The sequence below is a fragment of the Sebastes fasciatus genome, chromosome 14 (genome assembly GCF_043250625.1).
Source record: "Sebastes fasciatus isolate fSebFas1 chromosome 14, fSebFas1.pri, whole genome shotgun sequence".
Lineage (NCBI taxonomy): Eukaryota > Metazoa > Chordata > Actinopteri > Perciformes > Sebastidae > Sebastes > Sebastes fasciatus.
The window spans coordinates 2,461,319-2,482,105 of NC_133808.1; the positions used below are offsets into that span (position 1 = coordinate 2,461,319).

A 20,787-nucleotide genomic window follows, 5' to 3' on the forward strand; every position below is an offset into this window, starting at 1 on the left:
TGCTTAGTTTAAAAACAAACACATTAAAGTGAGTTCAACTTTTCTTGAGTTTTTCAAGGCAATGATGCTCCAGCACTTTCTGGTAACTGATGGGTACACGGTTAAAGAGCTGTTTCAGCTGTGCTGTTCTAACTGAAGGAAAGATACATTGTTGGTAAGGTATTAAATAAGACATTTGATATTTATATTTAAATAACATACTGCATAATATATCTATGCTGCAGTGTACCATATCTCAAAATGGTCAAACTGTTGGGAATACAACAAAGACACAGTGTTACTGATGCAAAGCACAGCGCTTCCATAACAGCCCCTAGTGCTATGCAACCTAGCTAGAATATGTACGTTTGTGTAGAATAAATACTTGATTTGGATAAGGACGTGGAGAGCCACTTTCTTAGGTGTTAGCAAAGGATGGCAGCAAATCACATATGAAGTCATCCTACTGTATAAAAATAATTACTACAAATGGTGAATGATGTATCTGCAGCTATGCCTAGTTCACACTACACGACTTTATCCCTGACTTTCCGGTCGCCGACAGAGGCAAATCCGCTTTGGCTCGGCGCTCGCACATCAGCGCTCAAGCATTTTATGTAAACCAATAAAAGACGCAAGCTGAGAAGCTCATAACACAGTGACTCATCTGCATATAAAGACGTGTGGAAACAGGCTATTATGTGAACACATGTGCCAATGACAACATCGAGCACCGTGTCACTTCTCGCGTGTTTTTCGTGACAAACCGTAGTTTGGCGATCTCATCGGGGATTCCTCCTGGTGAAAGATCTTGTAGTGTGTGACCCAAGCCCCCAGGAAAAGCGCCAGGCTTTGAAGCAAATTTTCGTAGTGGCCAAACGGTGGAATTACAACTTCCAGGTCCATCATGCCATTGGGCCCGAAACCACTTTTTCCCATAGACTACATTGGAAAAAAGAGGTAAATCAACTTCCCAGTACGAACACTTTAATCGAACTTACTTAAATCATTAGGTCCTAAAAGTTGTAAAATGCATTAATAGTTGAATCCAGAGTTATTTTCCTTCCTCCGTTCATGTGAATGAGTCTCAGACCGAGGCTGAAGCGACGGCTGAGAGGCGGAGTAAAAGGAAACGCTAATGCGCCTGCTCTACGAGCTGGATGCGGAAGATCGCCGAAAGATCCGGGTACTATATCACTCGGCAGTTGAGCCATGTTGGCTTCATGCGCCACTGAGCAACTCTCATAGGAATGAACGGGAGCCCGCCTCCGATACTGTATCCACTTCACTTTATACATCCATGGTATCCATCTTGTAAATCTTTTTGTTGCTTACAGCCAAATCTAAGTTGTGATTTATAAAAACAACCCTTCTTTATGCTAAGACTGGTGTTTGCTATGAGTTAGAGCAATTTTATGTGGTTTTCTGTTTCTTACATCTTCCTCCGCTGGTGCATAGTAGAGCCCACTGGGATCAAACTTGTAGTGAGGGTCCTCGATGACCTTTGAAGTGTAGAAGATAGAGAGGATCGTGCGCAGGGTCCGTCTGTCCCAGTCATCTGTCACGCGGCCTCCATAGTTACACTCACCAGTCATGTAGCGGATGGCATCAAACGGCACTTCCTGCAGCAAACAAGAAAACACGCATTTCAAACAGGAACCTAAGAATAACCATGCCTTTGGGTTGCATGTTGCAGAAGGCGAGCATTGAGAAACGCAGGATTTCAATGTGTGTGTGTACATTCTTAGTTGTGTTGCATGTACGTTGTTCCGAAACAGGAAACCTAGCTGACATTCACTTCACGACTTAGACTTGGAATGGAAACTGACGTAATAGGAGGTGAAAGGGTGGGGGTTGTGGCCATTGTGGCATTTTCCGGAGGAGGATTCACTTACTAATTCAGCGAGCGACACTTGGTTACAAGATGAAAATGTCACTCTGTTAAAAAAAAGATATCCTCAGTAGTTTATTAATGCGACTTTCTCTCAGTACAGCGGAGGATCTAGGAATGGTGGAGGGTTGGAGTGCTATCTGTTTGTGGAAAAATGTCAAGAGGGGTTTTTGAATGTGGCTGATGAAAGCGCATACTTGAGTGAAGAGGAACCCACTCGTACAGTAAAAGGCAGAATTTCTATTATGGATTTAGACGTTGAATATATACGTAGGAGTGGATGGTGTATGTGCATCTGCATGTGGAAGTCAGAGTTTTACTTTGTGCCAGAGATACTGTATATACTGCAGTCAGCTCATGGGAGCGTATATAAAGTATGTATGACAGAACAGTGCCGTGTTCGTATCAGGGGATACGGTTCACAGCAACAACAAGACGGTGAAAGTGATCTTTTTACAGTATATTGACATTATATTATCAGCATTACTACACTTCAATTTCTATATCTGTAGAATATGTCACAGACATGAAAAAAAAGTAAAGATTTATTTTGAAATCAACACTTCCTGCTTTCATTTCAAAATAAAAGCCCTCAATCTTTTTATTCTGTGGACAAAATGCCTTGATTTGTTAACATGAGACTTTTAATCTGAAATATTTGCAGGACAGTGTTGTAGGACATGCAGTGACTTGCAGGGCTCCATGAATGAATAAAGTACGGGGTTTTAATGATGGATTATTACTATTATTTACAAATTACCACACGTTTCTTAACCTTTTTCTGTGTAAAATAAATATAAATAACATTTATAATGAAATGAAATGACCGTTATGAAAGGCAAACTCTATGTAAAAAAAAAGGCCTGACAGCAGCAGCAGCAGCAGAACCGTTTTATAAAAATATATTTTTTTAATCACATTTGCTCCAATCTTGCTGACTTCAGCTTTAGTATGCGTGCTCCGCTCATAGAGAGTTCTGCTGCATAAATCAAGCGCTTCCTAAACTAACAGCTAGGGATGCACCGTCAATCAGCAGCCAATCGAAGCCGGCCCGTTTTCAGTAGTCTCATATGCTTATATATCCGGCTTTTTGCCGGTCACACACGTGCAGCCGCAACATGATTGTTTTTTGTCGACACCCAGCGGCACAGTCAGTAACACCACACAGACACACATAACATGTTAAGGTGTGGATGTTCTTCAGCGTGAGTGAAGAAGGCATGAAGCTGCAATTTGTCACAACTGCAAGTCCAAAATAAGTTGTGGAAGAACAACCTTAAAAACATTTGGAACAGCTAACTTAATCAGACACTTATTATATTTTAAATGGTTCCCATGATGCTGCTCAGAGTAATCACAGTGACCGGCTCGTCTGCTGAAAACACAGAATTACATGCTACAAAGGTTCCTTTATGGTGTTTATGGTGCGTTCAAGCTCTACTCCGTAAAATGAGTATTGGGAGGTAGACTATAATGCTATAATGATGCGTTCAAATGTAATCTTGTAAAATGGAGTTTTTGGCGAGAAACTTGAATAACTACAGTTGCTTGAAGGAGATTTTTTCATAGCAATATAAAATAGATAACAGAGAGGGAATTATGACCTGTTTAACTTCCTAACACTAGCTCTAAACAGTTTATTTTTTTTATTATATTATTTATTCATCTATTTGATGACAATAACAAAGTAAAAGGACAAGTTTTAGAATTTCTGACTGTTGAAATGTAGCACAACATGGAAGGGAAAATAGCGCTCTGTTAATCTAAATGTGAATTTGCAATAAAAATCTGAAAAATCTATGAACTAGAATGGCACTCGGAGAGCACAGACCTCCGCCCCCCCCTCCCTGTGCAGCTTGCCCCATCATCCACCTGTATTGTTGTTTATGTTGAGATCAGCTGTACGTAGCCGAGCGTCATAAAACACTTCATTCAAACTGGACAGAAACAAAAAAAAACTCACCTAAACCGTCACACGTTACTCTTTCCAACAATCACCATGTGTGCTTTGGTCGAACACAACTGTAATTTCAATGAGTTTAATGTGAAGAAACGCAGAATCTACAGTTGTCGTCCCCTCCCCCCCCTTGGAATCCTTGAAAGGAAAAACATTTAAAAAAGAACTACCTGGTACTGTTCAAGGAACATGTGTAGCTGCTGTACAGAGATCCGGAGGTCGGTCTCATTGAACTCATACGGAATGTTCCAGCCTAAAGGTCCAAACTTCCTCCTCTCCTGGGTCAGGGCGTGGAAGAAACACAGGCCGTATAGTAGCTTCTTGAACACAACCTGAGAGGTGGATAAGCATAAATGGAATGCATGGTCTTAGAGCAATAATTGGATAAATAGTGGTGGTCGTTTAGTATTTCCACAGCTAAAACAAACACACTCTGAAATGCACAGCGGGGGTGATAACAGACACAAAGGAGCTCGGGACACCCGCTGATGTAGGCGTGATAGATATGCACAGCAAGCCACCTTGACATGCTCAGACATGCGCCCACACACTGACCGGCTTGCTGCTGCTGCCAAAAAACTGCGGGTCAGAGATGGGGTCCATTAAGAAGGAGCGTGCAATGTTGGCACGGAGGCCCTTCGGAGCCTCATTGGTCATCTTCACGCCATGCTGAAGCACTGCCACGGGGAAGGTGGGAGATGGGTAGCTAGTCAGCCAGAGCCTGAAGTCTGGGTGGGTAATGTCTGGGTTCAGCTCCTGCTCACAGCCACAAAGAATAAAGTATTGGAAGACATGTATTTGCACTGTTCCCATCTGGTGTACAGAAAGTGTGTGTGTGTGTGTGTGTGTGTGTGTGTGTGTGTGGTGTGTTCTGACCTCACAGACTCTCTCCAGTGTTGACATCCACGACGTGGCCAAGTGGCAGTTCTGAAGAACCACCCAGGTGCCCTCTTTAACGGCCGTCTCGATCATACGCATAGCAATAGGACCCTGGCCTTGGCCCAGAGAGAGGGAAGTCAGCTTGTTACCCGTAAAGCCCTGAGGGATAACAACAGCCGTGCACGCACACACACACACTCACTTATGTAGCTGCTTTCTGACCGGGAAGGAGCCAAAATAATTTTCAGTGCTTTTAAGACCTGTCTGGGAGCCTGGGAAATCTAGAGGATTCAATTTCCCCTTTCATTTTGAGTTTGTACACACAGCAGGCTTCAAAGCTGCTGAATTTCCCAGGTGTCTCCGTACCTTTTCATCTCCGAACTTAAGCAATGCAGCCATGGGGTCTGAGCCGGGGGAGAGGATGAAGATGAGGGGGGCACAGCAGTGGCTGTCAAAGAAGGCCTCGCTCAGGTTGAAGGGTGGCGCTTCGATGAAGGGACGACCCAAATTGTCGGAAACAAACTCCTGTACCATGGGAATAACCTGAGGGAAAGAAGGAGAATTTTGGAGATAATGATAATAGAGACGTTTGAAGAAATTGAGTTGCTACTCAATATCCTGATAATATCCTACCATCTTTCGGAAAACAGCATATGAACTGACCTTGTCTGGTCTGAGGCACCGGATCACCAGCATCTTCTGAAACTGGCGCAGCTTGTTCTCCCACTCATCAGGGAAGGGAGTCTGATGGGGGGTCTGCAGAGATGCACAACACAACCCATATTGAATCACACTACACATTCATATCTAGGAGTTACTTCAAATTCCACACTGGCGAGAAGATCTTGTAGTAATTCTGTAGCCTAAACTTGAATTTCAATGCCAACACTTAAGTGACTGGCCTACAGTACGATCCAATACAAGGAAACCAGAGGGAAAAGCCCCACAGATGACCAAATCATATCTTTTAATGCTGTGTAGGATGAGGAAACTGTCATTTCTATTCATCAGGAAAGGAGGCATGGCCCTTGCACATTCACCTTAATTGCAGCTTAATTGTCAACTTTTCTCGGAGAGGACGAGGGAAGTTCCGTGGTGGGGTTGCATTGTATTGAGCTGTTGCAAGATTAAGCAATGTAATTAAGCAAAAAGAGGGGTAATCTGTAATGTGAAGGAGGAGAGTAATGCGAGGAGATAAATACATATGTATGAAAAAGTGAAGAGCGGAAGGAGAAAGAGGTGGGGAAACAGAAAAGCCACTGGGTACTGGGTCAGAGCAATATGTTTGATTAATTTGTGGAACAAGTGTACCAGAGGAAGTGAGCAATGGTAGCGGGAACTTTTGGAATTATTCTCCCCCGGCTGTTTGTCGAGAGACTTCTGGCTATGTGTGTTGGCAGGTGCTTTGAGACGGATACACCTATTTAGAATCTCCTGGGGATTCTCTCTGTGTGTACAGGGGTGTGTGAGCGTGTGTGAGAGTGCCTGTGTGCTTGATTGAACAGCTGTTCTTGCATCGAGATTGAATAAATGTGAATTCTACAACTGGAACAAACTAGATTTAATTGGATAGAAGTGTTGTGCCTGATTCTGTTGATTATAAATCAAAAGATGGTGGCTGTGTGTGTGTGTATGTGTGTGCGTGTGCGTGTGCGTGTGCGTGTGCGTGTGTGACAGCAAAGAAACGAGCATGTGTGCTGCACACATGTTTGTGTACGCCACACGTTGATTAAACAGCTGTTCTTGCGTCTAGATTGCATAAATGTGACTGGCACAACAGGAACAGAATAGATTTAATTAGATAAAACTTCAATTTTAGACTCTTTATAACTCAAAGATGGAGAGAGGCATGCGTGTGTGCATCATCCACACCTGACAAGCAAATTACTTTCCTCCCACTTTCTTTCTTCCCCGTCCCCTTTGTCTATACTACATTTAAACTACCGAATTAGCAAATAGTTAAAGATGGAGTAAAGACTAGGGCTGTCAATCGATTCAAATATTTAATCCTTTAAACCTTTACATTAATCACACAGTTTTTATCAGTTTAAAATGTACCTTAAAGGGAGATTTGTCAAGTATTTAATACTCTTATCAACATTAGAGTGGGCAAATATGCTGCTTTATACAAATATATGTATGAATTTATCATTGGAAATCAATTAACAAAACAATGACAGATATTGTCCAGAAACCCTCACAGGTACTGCATTTAGCATAAAACATATACTCAAATCATAACATGTCAAACTGCAGCCCAACAGGCAACAACGGCTGTCAGTGTGTCAGTGTGCTGACTTGACTATGACTTGCCCCAAACTGCATGTGATTATCATAAAGTGGGCATGTCTGTAAAGGGGAGACTTGTGGGTACCCATAGAACCCATTTACATTCACTGATCTGGAGGTCAGAGGTCAAGGGACTCCTTTGAAAATGGACATGCCAATTTTTCCTCACTAAAATTTAACACAGGTTTGGAGCGTTATTTAGCCTCCTAGTATGACATGGTTGGTAACAATCGACTACTTAGGTTCTCTAGTTTCATAGATACCAGTATGCTAGTTCACTCTAGCTTTAAAACTGAGCCGCCACTACCTACCAATTGCAAGTTACGTTAATGCGTTAAAGATATTAGTGGTGTTAAAACAAATTCGCATTCATGCGTTATATTCGCGGTAACTTTGACAGCCCTAGTAAAGACTAATAGAATGTGAATTTAAATAGGATTTTAAGGATATTAAAACAAATGATAACATAAACAGTTCTAAGTTGTGATCATACTGTAGTAAACAGACAAACACTAAGACCTGTTTGGCACCTATCAATGATAAAAAAAATGAACATTTTCAAATTTGAAGATGTGCAAAACGGTGGCAGTAGAAGCAGAACTGCTTTGGAAAGCTTAACATTAAGTATCAAATTATGAAATGTGGCGTCATTGACATTATTTAACACAAAAGAGCCAAAAAGAATAGCATGAGAAACTACTTGTGGAATTAAAGCATGTGAACTGTATAGAATGTGCAAAAAGGTGCTCCCTGGTGTGTGGGGCTTTTGAAGGGGCTGCGTATTCAGTGTGTATTCAGCCACGATGCCGTTAGTTGAGGAGGGCGGCTGGCTGCATGCGTGTTGTGAGCTACCCTGCTGAGCTGCAGGGCAGGCGTGGCTGGCCTCTTGTTCATGTGCCAAACCCAATGGAAAATAGGTTTAACCTATTCACTCTGCCCTTGTTCCCTTTCTCCTCCCACCGTACAGGTTTACCTGCATTCCAGTCAAATGACTTCTTTACCTCTGTCTACTTAACGTCTCTCATCCACACTCCATCTCTGATATTAGATTTTGTTTGTTTTCCAGGTTTTATCAGGAAAGTTATATGCAGTGTTAGTGGAAATAGCTCAGCTCAACACCAATATGTCATCATAAGATGTATCTGCTGTATTTAAAAAAAATACTTTAAAGTCATGCTGAAGAAAAAAACAAAAAACAATAGTTATTTTTAAATTAGACAAATATTATATAAACTCAGAGATGCGATCTCCATATCTAAACCTACTTGGTCGGCTGTAATCTAATTGGGCACACATTGAAAGGGGTTCGATTTTGAATAATTTGCAGTGCACAACTCCCGAGGTGGCACTGATGCGAGGTTTGCTCTCCCTTCACAGGCAAACTCAAGCTCAAGTTGTTGCCAAGTAGGATTTACAGATTTTCCTTTCCTTCTAGTTCTCGGGTATTTCTGATTTAATGGCGCCTTTCAGTACATGCTGATTTAAAAAAATATGGGCATTAACCCCAATTGTCTGCTAAAGAGAGGAAGGACAGAAAACAACTATCCAGTTTGTCTTTACCATCACATAAACATATACGACACCCACAGAAAGAGCCCCACCCAGACCACCAGCCAGTCAGCTTAATGACACTCACTGGGCTGTCGTAGACCTTCTTCCACTCATCCCTGAGGCGAGCCATGTCCTGGCGCAGACCTTTGAAATGCTCCATCTCACCCAAGCGGCAAATCTCATCCCAAGACTTCTTGAGGAGCCAGGTGCAGGGATTTGAGTGGCTGTTGTCCAGGCCCACACCGCCCGTCAGAAGGAAGCGCCAATCCCCCTCATCAATCTACGACACGAAAGTGTTAACACAGTGGAGGATTAACGCAAATTTGTGATTCAAAGCGATTTAAAGGTTGACCATTTGGGGGATTATTTTTGGATTAAAATAAAATCTATGCAAATTGAAAATACAAGATACATATAATCTACAGCAATCATCGAGAGGTCTGATTGTGTAAAATGAGGTAACCAGCTTGTTTGATTAGCTAACCACTCAAACAACAATATTGGGCGTGTTCTCAAACAACATCTATGGTTTTTAAGTGAAGTGTTGTAAATCTGTACATGAGTGCAGCGTGCGTGTATTCCTACCAGCTTGTTGTGCAGGAGCAGGTTGACACTGAGGCAGAAGGAAAAGAGCAGCTTATCCTTCTCAAACAGTGAGCGACACACATTGATGTATAGCGTGTAGGTAAAGTGGTCTCTCAGGATCTGTAGTCTGAAGAAGATGCATATTCAAGCATTTTAACAATCTTGTTCCAAACCAAACGGAACTCACAAACTCATCCAAACTCATGCTCATTATTAATAGTTTTACATTCCTTTTTTTTAACAGTTTACAAGACAAATAAGGTATTTCGAGTGGAGAGAAAGCTCCATGATTTTGTTTGAGTGACTCGTAGGCAGTGGTGGAACAAGTACCCAGAGCTTTTACTTAAAGCTGCAGTAGGCAGAATATTTGTGGCATCATTGGGCAAAATCTCCAAAATAACCTTTCAGCATATTGTAATTCAAGTGTTCTGAGAGAAAACTAGACTTCTGCTCCTCCTCATGGCTCTGTTTTCAGACTTTAAAAAAATCTAGCCAGTGACGGGAGACTTTGGCCAATCACAGGTCATTTCAGAGAGAGAGCGTTCCTATTGGCTGTTCTTTCAACGGAGGCAGCTGTCAATCACTCGCAAACTCTGATCAAACAGTCAAACTTGGCAGCGCTGATCAAATATAAATCAATATTCTGTAACTGTAATGCTTATTTCTGGCATAAAATGTTTCTTGTAGTGTACTGTTTAGCTGTAAAGTGAGAAAGTTTGCTCCGGCTGGTGGGCGGTGTTTGGTATTTCTCAACATGGCTGGCGGGTCACAAACTTTCTCATTTTACAGCTAAACAGTACACTACAAGATGTTTTTGAACACATTTTACACGAGAAATAGTCATTACAGTAACAGAATATTGATTCATATTTGATCAGCGCTGCCTTGTTTGACTGTTTGATCGGAGTTCGTGAGTGATTGACAGCTGCTCAGAGACGGCAAGGCTCCAGCTCGGCTCTGATTGGTTGGTTTGCTATCACAGGAGGATACAGAGGCACATGATTTATTACAGAAATATTATCATTAATGTGTACTTAAAGTATCAAAAGTAAAAGTACTGATTATGTAGAACGGCTCCTTTTAAAGTGTTATATTCTTACAGAATATTATATTATTCTGTTTTTATCACTAACACATATATTTTTATGCTGTAGTTCTTCTGTTTGGAGTCAATTTAGATACTTTATATACTAGTGGGTACATTAGTAGTACATTACTGCGTCATTTCACAAAATCATATTGTACGTTTTATATGTAAAAACTAACTATCAGTCAAATAAATGTAGTGGAGTAAAATGTACAATATTTCCCTCTGAGATATAGTGGAGTGAAAAATTTAAATACTCAAGTAAAGTACAAGTACCTCAAAATTGTACTTAAGTACAGTGCTTGAGTAAATGTACTTGGTTACATTCCACCACTGCTTGTAGTAACAAGTATTTGGCTCGTGCATTTGTCAGCCTTGCTTACCGCTGCTTCAAGTCGTCACTCTTGTCTGAGTTGCCGATGGAGCTGATGAAGAGGTTAATGTACCAGGTGAGGGAGTACTGGTACATGGGTTCAATGTTAGCCAGGTCAGCGATGGAGAAGAACAAGATGGCTGAATGCACTGCAATGGGCGTGTAGCCCATGCGGGTCTCATCGATCATCTGCTCCGTCACCTCAGCCACAGCCTGCTTCTCCGTGATCTCGTTGGCGAGCACTTTGGAGCAGGAGAGGATCTTGACGGCCGTCTCGTCCTCCAGGATGTTGCCCTCGGAAGAGGAGAGCACCTCTAAGATTTTGTCCTCGATCTCCTTCAGTTGTCTGATAAAAGTGCGAGGACAATTCAACATGTCTACGGGTTCCACTTTGAAGAGGGAGACATTTGATTTGATCAGTTGACATGATTTGACCTGAGACTGGTGCGGGCTACTGTACCTTTTGTTCTCTGCTCCCTGCAGGATGAGAGCCTGCTTCTCTTCCTCCAGGTCGGGCCTTTCCCGGGCCACCACAATACCCAGCAGCTGGTCCTGGATGCCCTCTGGGGTGATCATGAAGTTCAGTAGGGTTACCTATAGCACAGAGGAAGAAACACACAGACATACTGTACAATATACAGACATAAACATGCACAAATGAGTTTGTGTGTGTGTGTGTTCGGGGGTGGTGGTGTCTTGCCCCACCCTTGCTCTCGGATATTTAAATGAGGTACAGTGCAGTGTGGATCATCTTGGCTTCAGTGCTGTTCTCCCCACGAACCTCCCATCCAATCAATTCCAATAACCACTCCAGGCTTGGCAAAGCACAGGTAGGATGCATTTACTTTTTTTTTTTCCTTTCTGTGAAAAGTGTGGAAGTGGGCCTTTTACCACACAGCCTTAGTCATTCTGCTCCGCACTTACCCGGAGGTTAAAAGCCTATATCTGCTATCTACTCCCTGCCCTAATAAACGAGTGCACTTCTCCGGGGCCTAATTCCATTTCTATTGATGCTGCGGACCCACTCAGCTGGTGGTAAAGACTCAGAGCCATTATAAATCTCCCGTTTGTCCTTTTCACACATACACCCTCCGTCTTCGCTTCCCTTCGTCCCTTGAGCTCCTTAAGGGCTGGTTTACTAGATGCTTGCCATCTTGTATTTGGAAGTATTGCATTTCAAATAGGGCTTAATGGATATAATGGAAGCTCCATAGTGTACTGTACTGTAGGCAAAGAAAGACAAAAGCAAAAAGGAAAAAAAGAAGGATTGAGCTAGTTTTGAAAAATGAGTTGAATCTATCTAATAGCTGCCCATAAAGAGCGGGGCCCTGCAAATAGATGCTTGAAATGTGATCTTCAGTAATGCTTTCCAACCCCTTGCCTCTCTGTTATGCAGTTTCCTTTAATGCTCCTTTTCTTGGAATTCTTTTTTGGGACACTGTGTTCCATTGGGGAGGTGGTATCAGTGAATGATGATTCACTGTGTTGCTGGGGTAAAAACGTGCTGCCATTTGAGTGGCATGAATGATGCAATAAGGGGGAACAAAAAAAAAAAAGTAGGGCTCATCTATCTGTTGAGGGAAAAAAGTTGTCTTTTTGGAACAGAGCTCTGAAATAATTATTCAGTGCAATGAACAATTTGCTGTTGAGTTCAAATTTTAAAATAAACAAGAATAAGAGTCTACAGTCATGCAAAAGTTTTGGCCAATCCATCTAGTAGACCTTAAGATATTTCAGCTTGGACCCGCTGGTGGCACTAACAAGCGTCCTGTTTAACTGCATCATGAGTAACATGTGTGCGACGTGCATGTTGTGTGTGTGGCTGTGACGTTACTGGCTGTGACGTTACTGGCTGTGAGGTAACTGGCTGTGACGTTACTGGCTGTGACGTTACTGGCTGTGAGGTCACTGGCTGGGACGTTACTGGCTGTGAGGTAACTGGCTGTGAGGTCACTGGCTGTGAGGTCACTGGCTGTGAGGTTACTGGCTGTGAGGTAACTGGCTGTGAGGTCACTGGCTGTGAGGTTACTGGCTGTGACGTTACTGGCTGTGAGGTAACTGGCTGTGAGGTCACTGGCTGTGACGTTACTGGCTGTGACTGTGTGCACAATGTAAAACCATCATGTGGCAGGTGTAAATTTGACTTCCAAAAAAACGGCTATATGAGACTGATCGGCCGGTCAACGGTCATGGCCTATCAGCTGACATCAACAAGTTTGGACTGGTGGCTGATTGATCGGTGCATCTCTAATCCAAAAGCTAATTGTCTAATTATGTTGTGGTTATGACAGTATTAGCCTGGCTATTATTATGTTGGCATAAAGAAGTTGGAAGGTAAGAGATTCTTACCTTAAGGCATGCGGGCATTCAAAAACTGACCAGTTCTGTTTGTGTGTCTAAACAGTGTGGAATGAATACAACAAAGTAGGGATACATGGTGATATCTTTAAAACATCTAGCCCATGAGGGGAGACTTTGACCAATCAAAGGTCATTTCAGGGAGAGAGTTCCTATTGGCTGTTCATTCAACGGAGGCAGCTGTCAATCACTTGCAAACTCCGATCAAACGATCAAACTAGGCAGCGCTGATCAAATATGAATCAATATTCTGTTACTGTAATGCCTATTTCTCCCGTAAAATGTTTTCAGAAACATCTTGTAGTGCACTGTTCAGCTGTAAAATGAGAACTGTTTGTGGCCCGGCCGCCATATTGAGATCAGTTGAGGAAATACCAAGCAGCGCTGCCTAGTTTGACCGTTTGATCGGAGTTCACGAGTGATTGACAGCTGCTCAGAGACGGCAAAGCCGGATATAAAGAAAGTTTTATAAAAATATTTTTTTTTGAATCATATTTGCTCCTATTCTACACTGCTGCTTTAAGTTAAAGTAGTATTCTTATTTTGCCTTATGAATGTGTGCATTTTGAAAAGCGTTGTTTTTTTTAGGTCTGCTTCTGCCAGTGGGCCGTCACGATAACAGTACGCATAATGATATGTTAATTCTTCTACAGGAAACACTTGATGCTCTCAGCAATTAGGTGGAAAAAAATATGTGCATGTATCGTATCGGCATCGTCAATCGGCCAAAATGAGTTGGAAAAATATCGGCATATCGGATATCAGCAAAAATCCAATACCGCGAATCCCTACACAAAGTTAAACTAAAGGGGCTGTAGCGTTGATAAGCATTCAAGTAACGTGTGGTACAGCCTTGTTGCCGTATCCTTCTTGTCAAACTGTAGCAAGCTGACCAAGGGCCATTGTACCATTTAGCAAATGTTACCATTTGAATACAGCAAAAAATGCTTCCAATATAGTGTTTAAGTATTAGAGTCACTGTATGTTCCATGTTAATAATAAAATGAGTTCCCACAATGTGAAGCGAGTGAATGTGTCCTGGGATACTAAAAAATGCAACAGTGCCTGAGGCTGTTTCCCACTGCAGTATACCTTGACGGAGGTCTCAGGCAGGTAGTGCGGGTTGCGTAGCTTGGTAGTGATGTAGAAGCGAAAGTCGGGAGCATATTCAATGGTGGAGTCTCCCAGGCGGATACACATGGCACCACCACTTTTAAAGGTCTGTCTCAGCAGCAGAGGCTCCAGGATAGGGTCCAGCTCCTCTCCGACATTCTCCAGCAGCACTGGAAGAAAACGTTCGATCTTTACCAATATTTTCTAATCAGGGGAGGCTGACTCTTTTCAGTACTGTTCTTTACACTCACTCATTTACAAGTAATCTCACATGGGAGCTGTCATGTTCAACCGCTGTCTTGGCAGCCAGAATATTAATCCCACATCTCCCAAATCTAAGCATCATTGCACTGGTTACAGATCTCTTATATTATATTATCTTGCAGGAAACTATACATCTATCCCCTTATACAGGGTTCCCATACTAGTCCAGACTCAAATCTCCAGTCTTCCTGGTAGATTTATCAGACCATATTTGACTTTGTGACTCGGGGAGGATGCTGTGACAAGATTTTACACAAAGATGGCATTCAGCTTTCTTTTCCCATTTGGTACTGTTAACCAACCAGACTTTGTATTTAGGATCATCAAACCAGCCCTTAGAAAACTTGCATTTACCCATTGTGACCATTCAGTCTACAGTCCTACGCAGAAAGCTGTCTTGCACCTGGGAGTTGCTTCTACTTCTAAGCAGAGCTGCTTTGCAGGCTGTGCCCAAGCCCGGTGCACATCAGACTTCTGCCGCTCTAGGCGAAAAACGATTATGCCGCCCTTTTATTACCAACAGTGACAGACTGGGACAGAAATCCATCCTGGTAATTTTTAGACAGAGAGGCCTCATATTTGGAGCAATCATTTTAACACTAATACAGTTTTTGTGGTATGAAGAGAATCTGATGATGCTGAAGACCTTCAAGACACTTCTTAGTGGATGACACCTCCTCAGTTTGTATAAGCACGTTGCCACTGCACTGAATCAAAACTAGACTGGGCAGCAGAAACACGAATCACAGCTCCTCATGTTCACAATGAAAATGACTGAGCCAATCAGATTTCATCAAAAATGGCCCAGTCTGACAGGGACGTTTCTGCCTGCTGTCTGCCTGCAGTTACTGCTATTAGTTACTTTTTATTATTGTATTATTATTGTTATTTTGCTCATAATGAAAAGTTGGCCCACATTTTTCCAGACCTTGAAATTACTAAAATCAAATACTTACTCAAATACCATTCTTTTCCATACTGCGTAGGAACCCTGCTTGCATTGTCAAAGACTGATCTATTGGCTGCTGCAGAATCCAGGTTAATAACTGAGGTCACTTTTGTTGTGCTGGCTCCTATGACAGCCTTCCGTTGAGCACGAGGTCAGCTAATAAGGTCAGCTAATAATGTACAATGACTTCTCAGAAACTAATACAATTATAATTTTTTATGTGGCTTGTTTTAATTGGTCTCTTTGTGTACATATTCCTGCCTCTGGGATGCACTCAACAATGAACACTGTGCAGCACATGCGCAATACCAAAAAACAACAATCAGTGAAGCAACTAAAACATTACCAAATGCCTTATTCCCATGACATCATTATTAATGTGATTTCACATTAAGTATGATAATGCTGTTCTCATGTTACGTGAACATTAGCCCATCTATAATTGACATTATGCCTGAGGTAATAACAAAGTTTTTATACAGCGTTCAGAGTCAGTGACAGCTGATGAACTTTCTCTCCCAAGATAGTGAATTAAATCAGGTCAACCTTCTCCAAATTGCTTTGGAGCATCATTTTGTCCTGGTACATCACATCAATATTGCTAATATTTCAGCAGATTAAACAGTACATTGCATCATTTAATAAACATGAGTCTAGCCTATTAAGAGATCTGGCAGGGAAGCATTTGTTCAACCATGCTAAAATAAAGAATACTAGCACAGAATCAGGATTATAGGCTGCAATAAAACAGCAAGAAACTGTAAAACTGTGAAGTAAGAGAAGCGGCTGTGGAGGGTGGAACTGTAGCCCCCGGGGACTATTTTGCACCCTGCAAGGACAAGCTACTCTCTGAACTGTTAGCCTTGCAATCTGCCAGTAAGCAAAGACCCGGTGGCTGGCTGAGTTGGGTCATTATTTAGATGTCTTTTTAATGGCTGTATAGCTGTCTGTTTCTAACTCTAATTCCTCCCATGCTGTTCCCTCTAAAACCCCCCTATAGATCCCACGAGAAGACAAAAGTAGGAATAAACACATGCTAGGAAAAAAAAAACCAGCACAACAGAATTGTCATATCTTCCTAAACATGTGAATATGACCCTGATACTGGGCAGGAACAATTTGAGTGCAGAAAGCATAATTGATATCTCCCCCGTTTTTATATTATTTACATTAGTTTGATATACTAATGGTGCAGTATAATAAAGGTCCATTGGAACACCTCACCTAGAAATATTGCTAATATGAATTCTTCCTCTGCAGAGCAGAGAACAAAGGAGAAAAACATTCTTTGCAGAGCAATAATTAGTCCTCGTGGTAAAGAGAGACCTCAGCAGGCGGTAACAGGAACTGCAACTATAAGGGTGAGGCACATACACAGGCAGACGAGGCAGCAACAGAAGAGGCATCAAATCAGAGAAAGACTTGTGCTTACCTGGCGTGCCAAACTGGATGCAGTTCTCCAGAGTGCGTACAAAGTCAGCGTCACTCAATTTAATGATATGCAGGCTATTGGCCTTCTCCATGTGTTTCACCCACTTGTTGGCCTGGCCTTGGGGATCAATCATCAGAGGCCACCGCCTGGCGTTACTACAAACACACACGCACACGCACGCACGCACGCACACACAAACAAACAGAGAAGTGATAAAATGGTGCTGCCTTGTGTCAGAGTGAGAGATCCTGTAACTGTTAACCATGAGACATCACAACTGTAGGGAAGGGGAGGGTTGTGGGGGGGGGGTGTTTGAGGACAAGAATGAGATATAGAGAGGAGCTTAGGGGTGAACATTCACTTTGAGCACAGTTAGACAGCTCACAGTTGGGTAGCACACCAGGGGCCATAGTATTGTGATTAAAAAGCAATGTTGCTGCTTCATTTACACAAACAAGCAGATGCCTTGTGACTTTTCTTTTTTACTGCACCGTGATGTTGAATCAGACGATGCTACTCGGGCTTCCAGGAAAGGTTACAAAGTTCTGTCATACAGAGGTCTCTTTTTTCATTAGGGTGGACTGATTTGTAGTTGGCAATCTAATCTTGGTCCTTTAAAGCAGTGATTCTCAAAGTGGGGTCCGGGGACCCCCGGGGGTCCGTGGCATTCAATTTGCAATAAATTATAAAATTGTACCATTTGCACCAATAAAACAAGCATATTGTGTCCATTACTACCACCCACGGTAGCTTTGGGCCAATAGAAACTCTGATATGATTGTGACACATAACGTCATGAATCAGTCACTTTGCTCAGGGCACAACGAACCGTTCCTTCTGCTGCTTAGCTTAGCTTATTAGCCAGCTAGCTAGCTGGCAAGCATGAAGAAATATTTGAGTCAGTCCATATCGTCAAGTGACGCTAAGCCCAAACTAGCTAAATTGTGAAAATATTTACGACCGTTATATCGAGCGACAGCAACGGGAGACCAAAATGGGTCATGTGTCTTCAGGTGCTGGCGAACAAAGTCTAATTACAAATCACCCGGAATATCAGGACAAAACAAAGCGGTGTTAACATGATTCAGATTGAAATGTGTTTGTTTATCACTATGAAACAGTTCTGAAGTATTTAGGTTGAAAAGTTTTAGAATACAAATAGTTCCAATGGGATCTAAAGGTACAAACGGTAGTAAATATTATGCTTAATCGGTGTTACGATTATGAGGGGGTCCTTGAAAAATATTCTTCCCTTTAAGGGGACCCTGGCTCCAAAAAGTTTGAGATGTACTGCTTTAAGGGTGCTGAATGCGAGATTGGGAGCATTTCTATAGCTAAGGGTGCTAACAGCGCTAGCAGTGAAAACAAAGGCAACACTGCTGACAGAGCTAACAATGTTAACCTGGGGGGGAACCAGAGGGTTGGTGCTATGCTTTCGCAACAACGCCGTGAGTTTGCCAGTGGGTCGCGCTAACATGCACGAACATGCACTAAAGGGTATGCGGGCTGGCCCGGCTATATCAACAAAGCATGAAGAAGCTCTGATTTCAACACACGCAGAGGGAGAGTGACTTCACTCTCTGCTTAGGTAGACATTACTAAACTATATCTTAGCAAATAGATGTTTGCTGCTATATTAATGCTCTGGATATTGTATAGAGCACCTTTAAATGAATTGTAGTCCATTGTGCTCCAGGAACACCAGCTATCAAAAACACACAACTGCCCTCCGTTAAAACACTGGAACCTATTCCTTATGCACAGTGAGTGAGTGAAAAATGAAGTGGCTTAAAAAAACATATAGCAGCCAGCAGTTTCAATGAAGATATTCACGCTCAGAGTAAACAGAGGCCCTTTGGGTTTTAAAAAAGAGATTGATTGCTTTACTTCTATTCCAGCAACAATTTGCTGGGTTACCACCGCTTTTATGGAAAGTGCATTTAAAAGCCAGTTTTCAGTTTGTGTTCATGTCATTATGTCATTTTAAGACGCTGTCCAAATCTTGCCCAGACTGTTCTGCCACAACAATTCAAGTAAAGCTTTATTATGCACTGCACTGTACAGCTTTATTGTGTGGGAAAATATAAATTTTGCATCAACTCTGGCTGTTGGCAGATGCTCAATATTAAATGACTGGGATCAGGAGCAGCAAAAAAGTTGCTTGAGACATCCAGAGTTGGTGCGTTAAACTCTTGGCAATGCAACCCTGAGGAAACATTGCTGCATTTTCCTCTGGGGAGAATGCCATGTCAGTGTAAAGTTTGTCTTTAATACTTACGAGATTATGATTCCGTTGTCTATGGAGAAGCTGTCTGATGGGAGGCCAGCGATGGTCCACCCACGAATCTTTACTGGATCGCCCAGAGAGTTCATCAGAGACATGTTGGGGGAGCACGGGATCTCTCTGCTCTTGCAGAGACTCATCCACTCCTCAGTCTGATCCTGGAGAGGAACACATTTACTGGTCATGACTTCATTCTCATTTCACTACATGCGCAGAATCAAACACACACTAACCTGCAAACAAATAACAGCCATGTGCATGTGAACAATTCAGCTGTGCACATAAACGATAACTAATTCCCTCTCCACCTCTCTGTTTTCCAGCATCACAATGGCCCTCCGTGTGACACAGTATAAAATATGACCTTTAAACACTGGCTTGGTCTTGGAGATATTGGAGGCTCAGCAAAAGGAAAAAAAGCAAAGTGCTTTGGTGTTCACTTTCCATCAAACTGCTCTCAAGCATTTGGCTTTTATTGGTCTGAAAATAGTCTCAGAGTAAAAAGACCTAAATGAACTATACTCTAAAACTGTAAACAAAGACTTTATATAAACAAAGGTAGAAATACCATTGAGGGAAAATACAATACTGTACACCCTCTAACGGTGATACCAAAATCAAACGTCAGTAATACGTACTTATGGTGCCTTCAAATGGTGTCGTGTTTACCGTGTTCAGGAGAGGCATATATGAACGCTCTGAAAGCTCAGAGTTCACGACTTGTGACGTGTTTGTTGACGTTGTAAGAAATGGCGGAGGCCATGGAAGTTAATTTTTCAGTGTATAATAAGTATATACTGTATATTGTAATTTTAGTCGTATATTGTTTTTCTTCTTAATTTCATAATATGTCTGAGGAAAATGTTGATATTCCCAATGGCCTCATCTTCTTCCTCTGTCATTATGCCTTTGCATTTACTGCATTATGTTACCCACTTGCTAGCTTGCTAAATCGTTAGCCTCTGTGGCTTCTAGACGCCGACAGTAAAGTTAATACTGCCATTGCTTGCTTAAAAACGAGCTCACGATTTTCATTTGAAGGCACCATTACTATCCACTTCCAAATATGCACTACCTACTTCCTCAGCTTACCTGTCTGTAGCTGGAGGTGAAGGCCCCCAGGTAAGCCACTATGCCCGCCGAGATAAGGATGTCCCCGGTCAAGTTGTTGTAGAGTGCTCCGAGATCGACGGCCATTTCGCTCCAGCGCGTCTTCTCTCCACCCAGGCCTCCAATAAGCTGCTCAGCTCGCTCCAGCTTCTTACTGCACAGATCCACCTGGAGGACATCAGAGGAGGAGGAAAGCAAAATGTGTTGCACTGTAGCCGTTTTCCCAGGTCAAGGAGCAGAATGATCGATGAAAGTTTGTGTAATTCACTAGTCATTAACTTGGGCTAGCTGTTTGGTCTATTAGTGGCCTCAATGGGTAATGAGTCAGTTATCTTTGCCTGGCTGCTCTGTCAGTGGCACATTCTACTCTTCGTTATCACGTTTATTTCTCAGACTTTCATCTGGAACTCTAGTTACACTTTTACCTCAAGTGACGACAAGTACTAAACAACATTAGTTGGTAAACTATCTGCAATCACACAAACAGATATAATAAGCACAAACCTGATTCTCCAGGTCAGCTTTCTTGTTTTTGTTGGCTTCCAGAGTGTCCTGAAGCTTTGCAAGTTTATCTTGGACTTCTTTGAGGGCAGCCTGCTTTATCTGGAGGCTCCCCATGGCCACCTTCAGCTTCCCCTCTGCCTGTGCCAGCTTCTCCTTCTTCGGAGCCACCACCTTGGCCACTC

At 42.4% G+C, this 20,787-nt stretch overlaps 1 protein-coding gene across 3 annotated transcripts in view; it reads right to left on the minus strand.

Annotated features, from left to right (window-relative positions):
• dnah7 (dynein, axonemal, heavy chain 7) overlaps positions 1-20,787 on the minus strand; it is a 116,936-nt gene that overhangs the window by 16,420 nt on the left and 79,729 nt on the right. For all 3 annotated transcript variants that reach the window (XM_074658131.1, XM_074658129.1, XM_074658130.1), the window contains exons 46-60: positions 20,606-20,786; positions 20,084-20,269; positions 18,986-19,149; positions 16,708-16,862; positions 14,042-14,232; positions 11,052-11,185; positions 10,602-10,937; positions 9,132-9,258; positions 8,632-8,826; positions 5,370-5,462; positions 5,073-5,249; positions 4,704-4,865; positions 4,383-4,583; positions 3,998-4,159; positions 1,416-1,601 (exon numbers count right to left, since the gene is read on the minus strand). In XM_074658131.1, coding sequence (XP_074514232.1) covers positions 1,416-1,601; positions 3,998-4,159; positions 4,383-4,583; positions 4,704-4,865; positions 5,073-5,249; positions 5,370-5,462; positions 8,632-8,826; positions 9,132-9,258; positions 10,602-10,937; positions 11,052-11,185; positions 14,042-14,232; positions 16,708-16,862; positions 18,986-19,149; positions 20,084-20,269; positions 20,606-20,786 — 2,650 coding nt within the window. The remainder of the gene's footprint in view (positions 1-1,415; positions 1,602-3,997; positions 4,160-4,382; positions 4,584-4,703; positions 4,866-5,072; positions 5,250-5,369; positions 5,463-8,631; positions 8,827-9,131; positions 9,259-10,601; positions 10,938-11,051; positions 11,186-14,041; positions 14,233-16,707; positions 16,863-18,985; positions 19,150-20,083; positions 20,270-20,605; position 20,787) is intronic.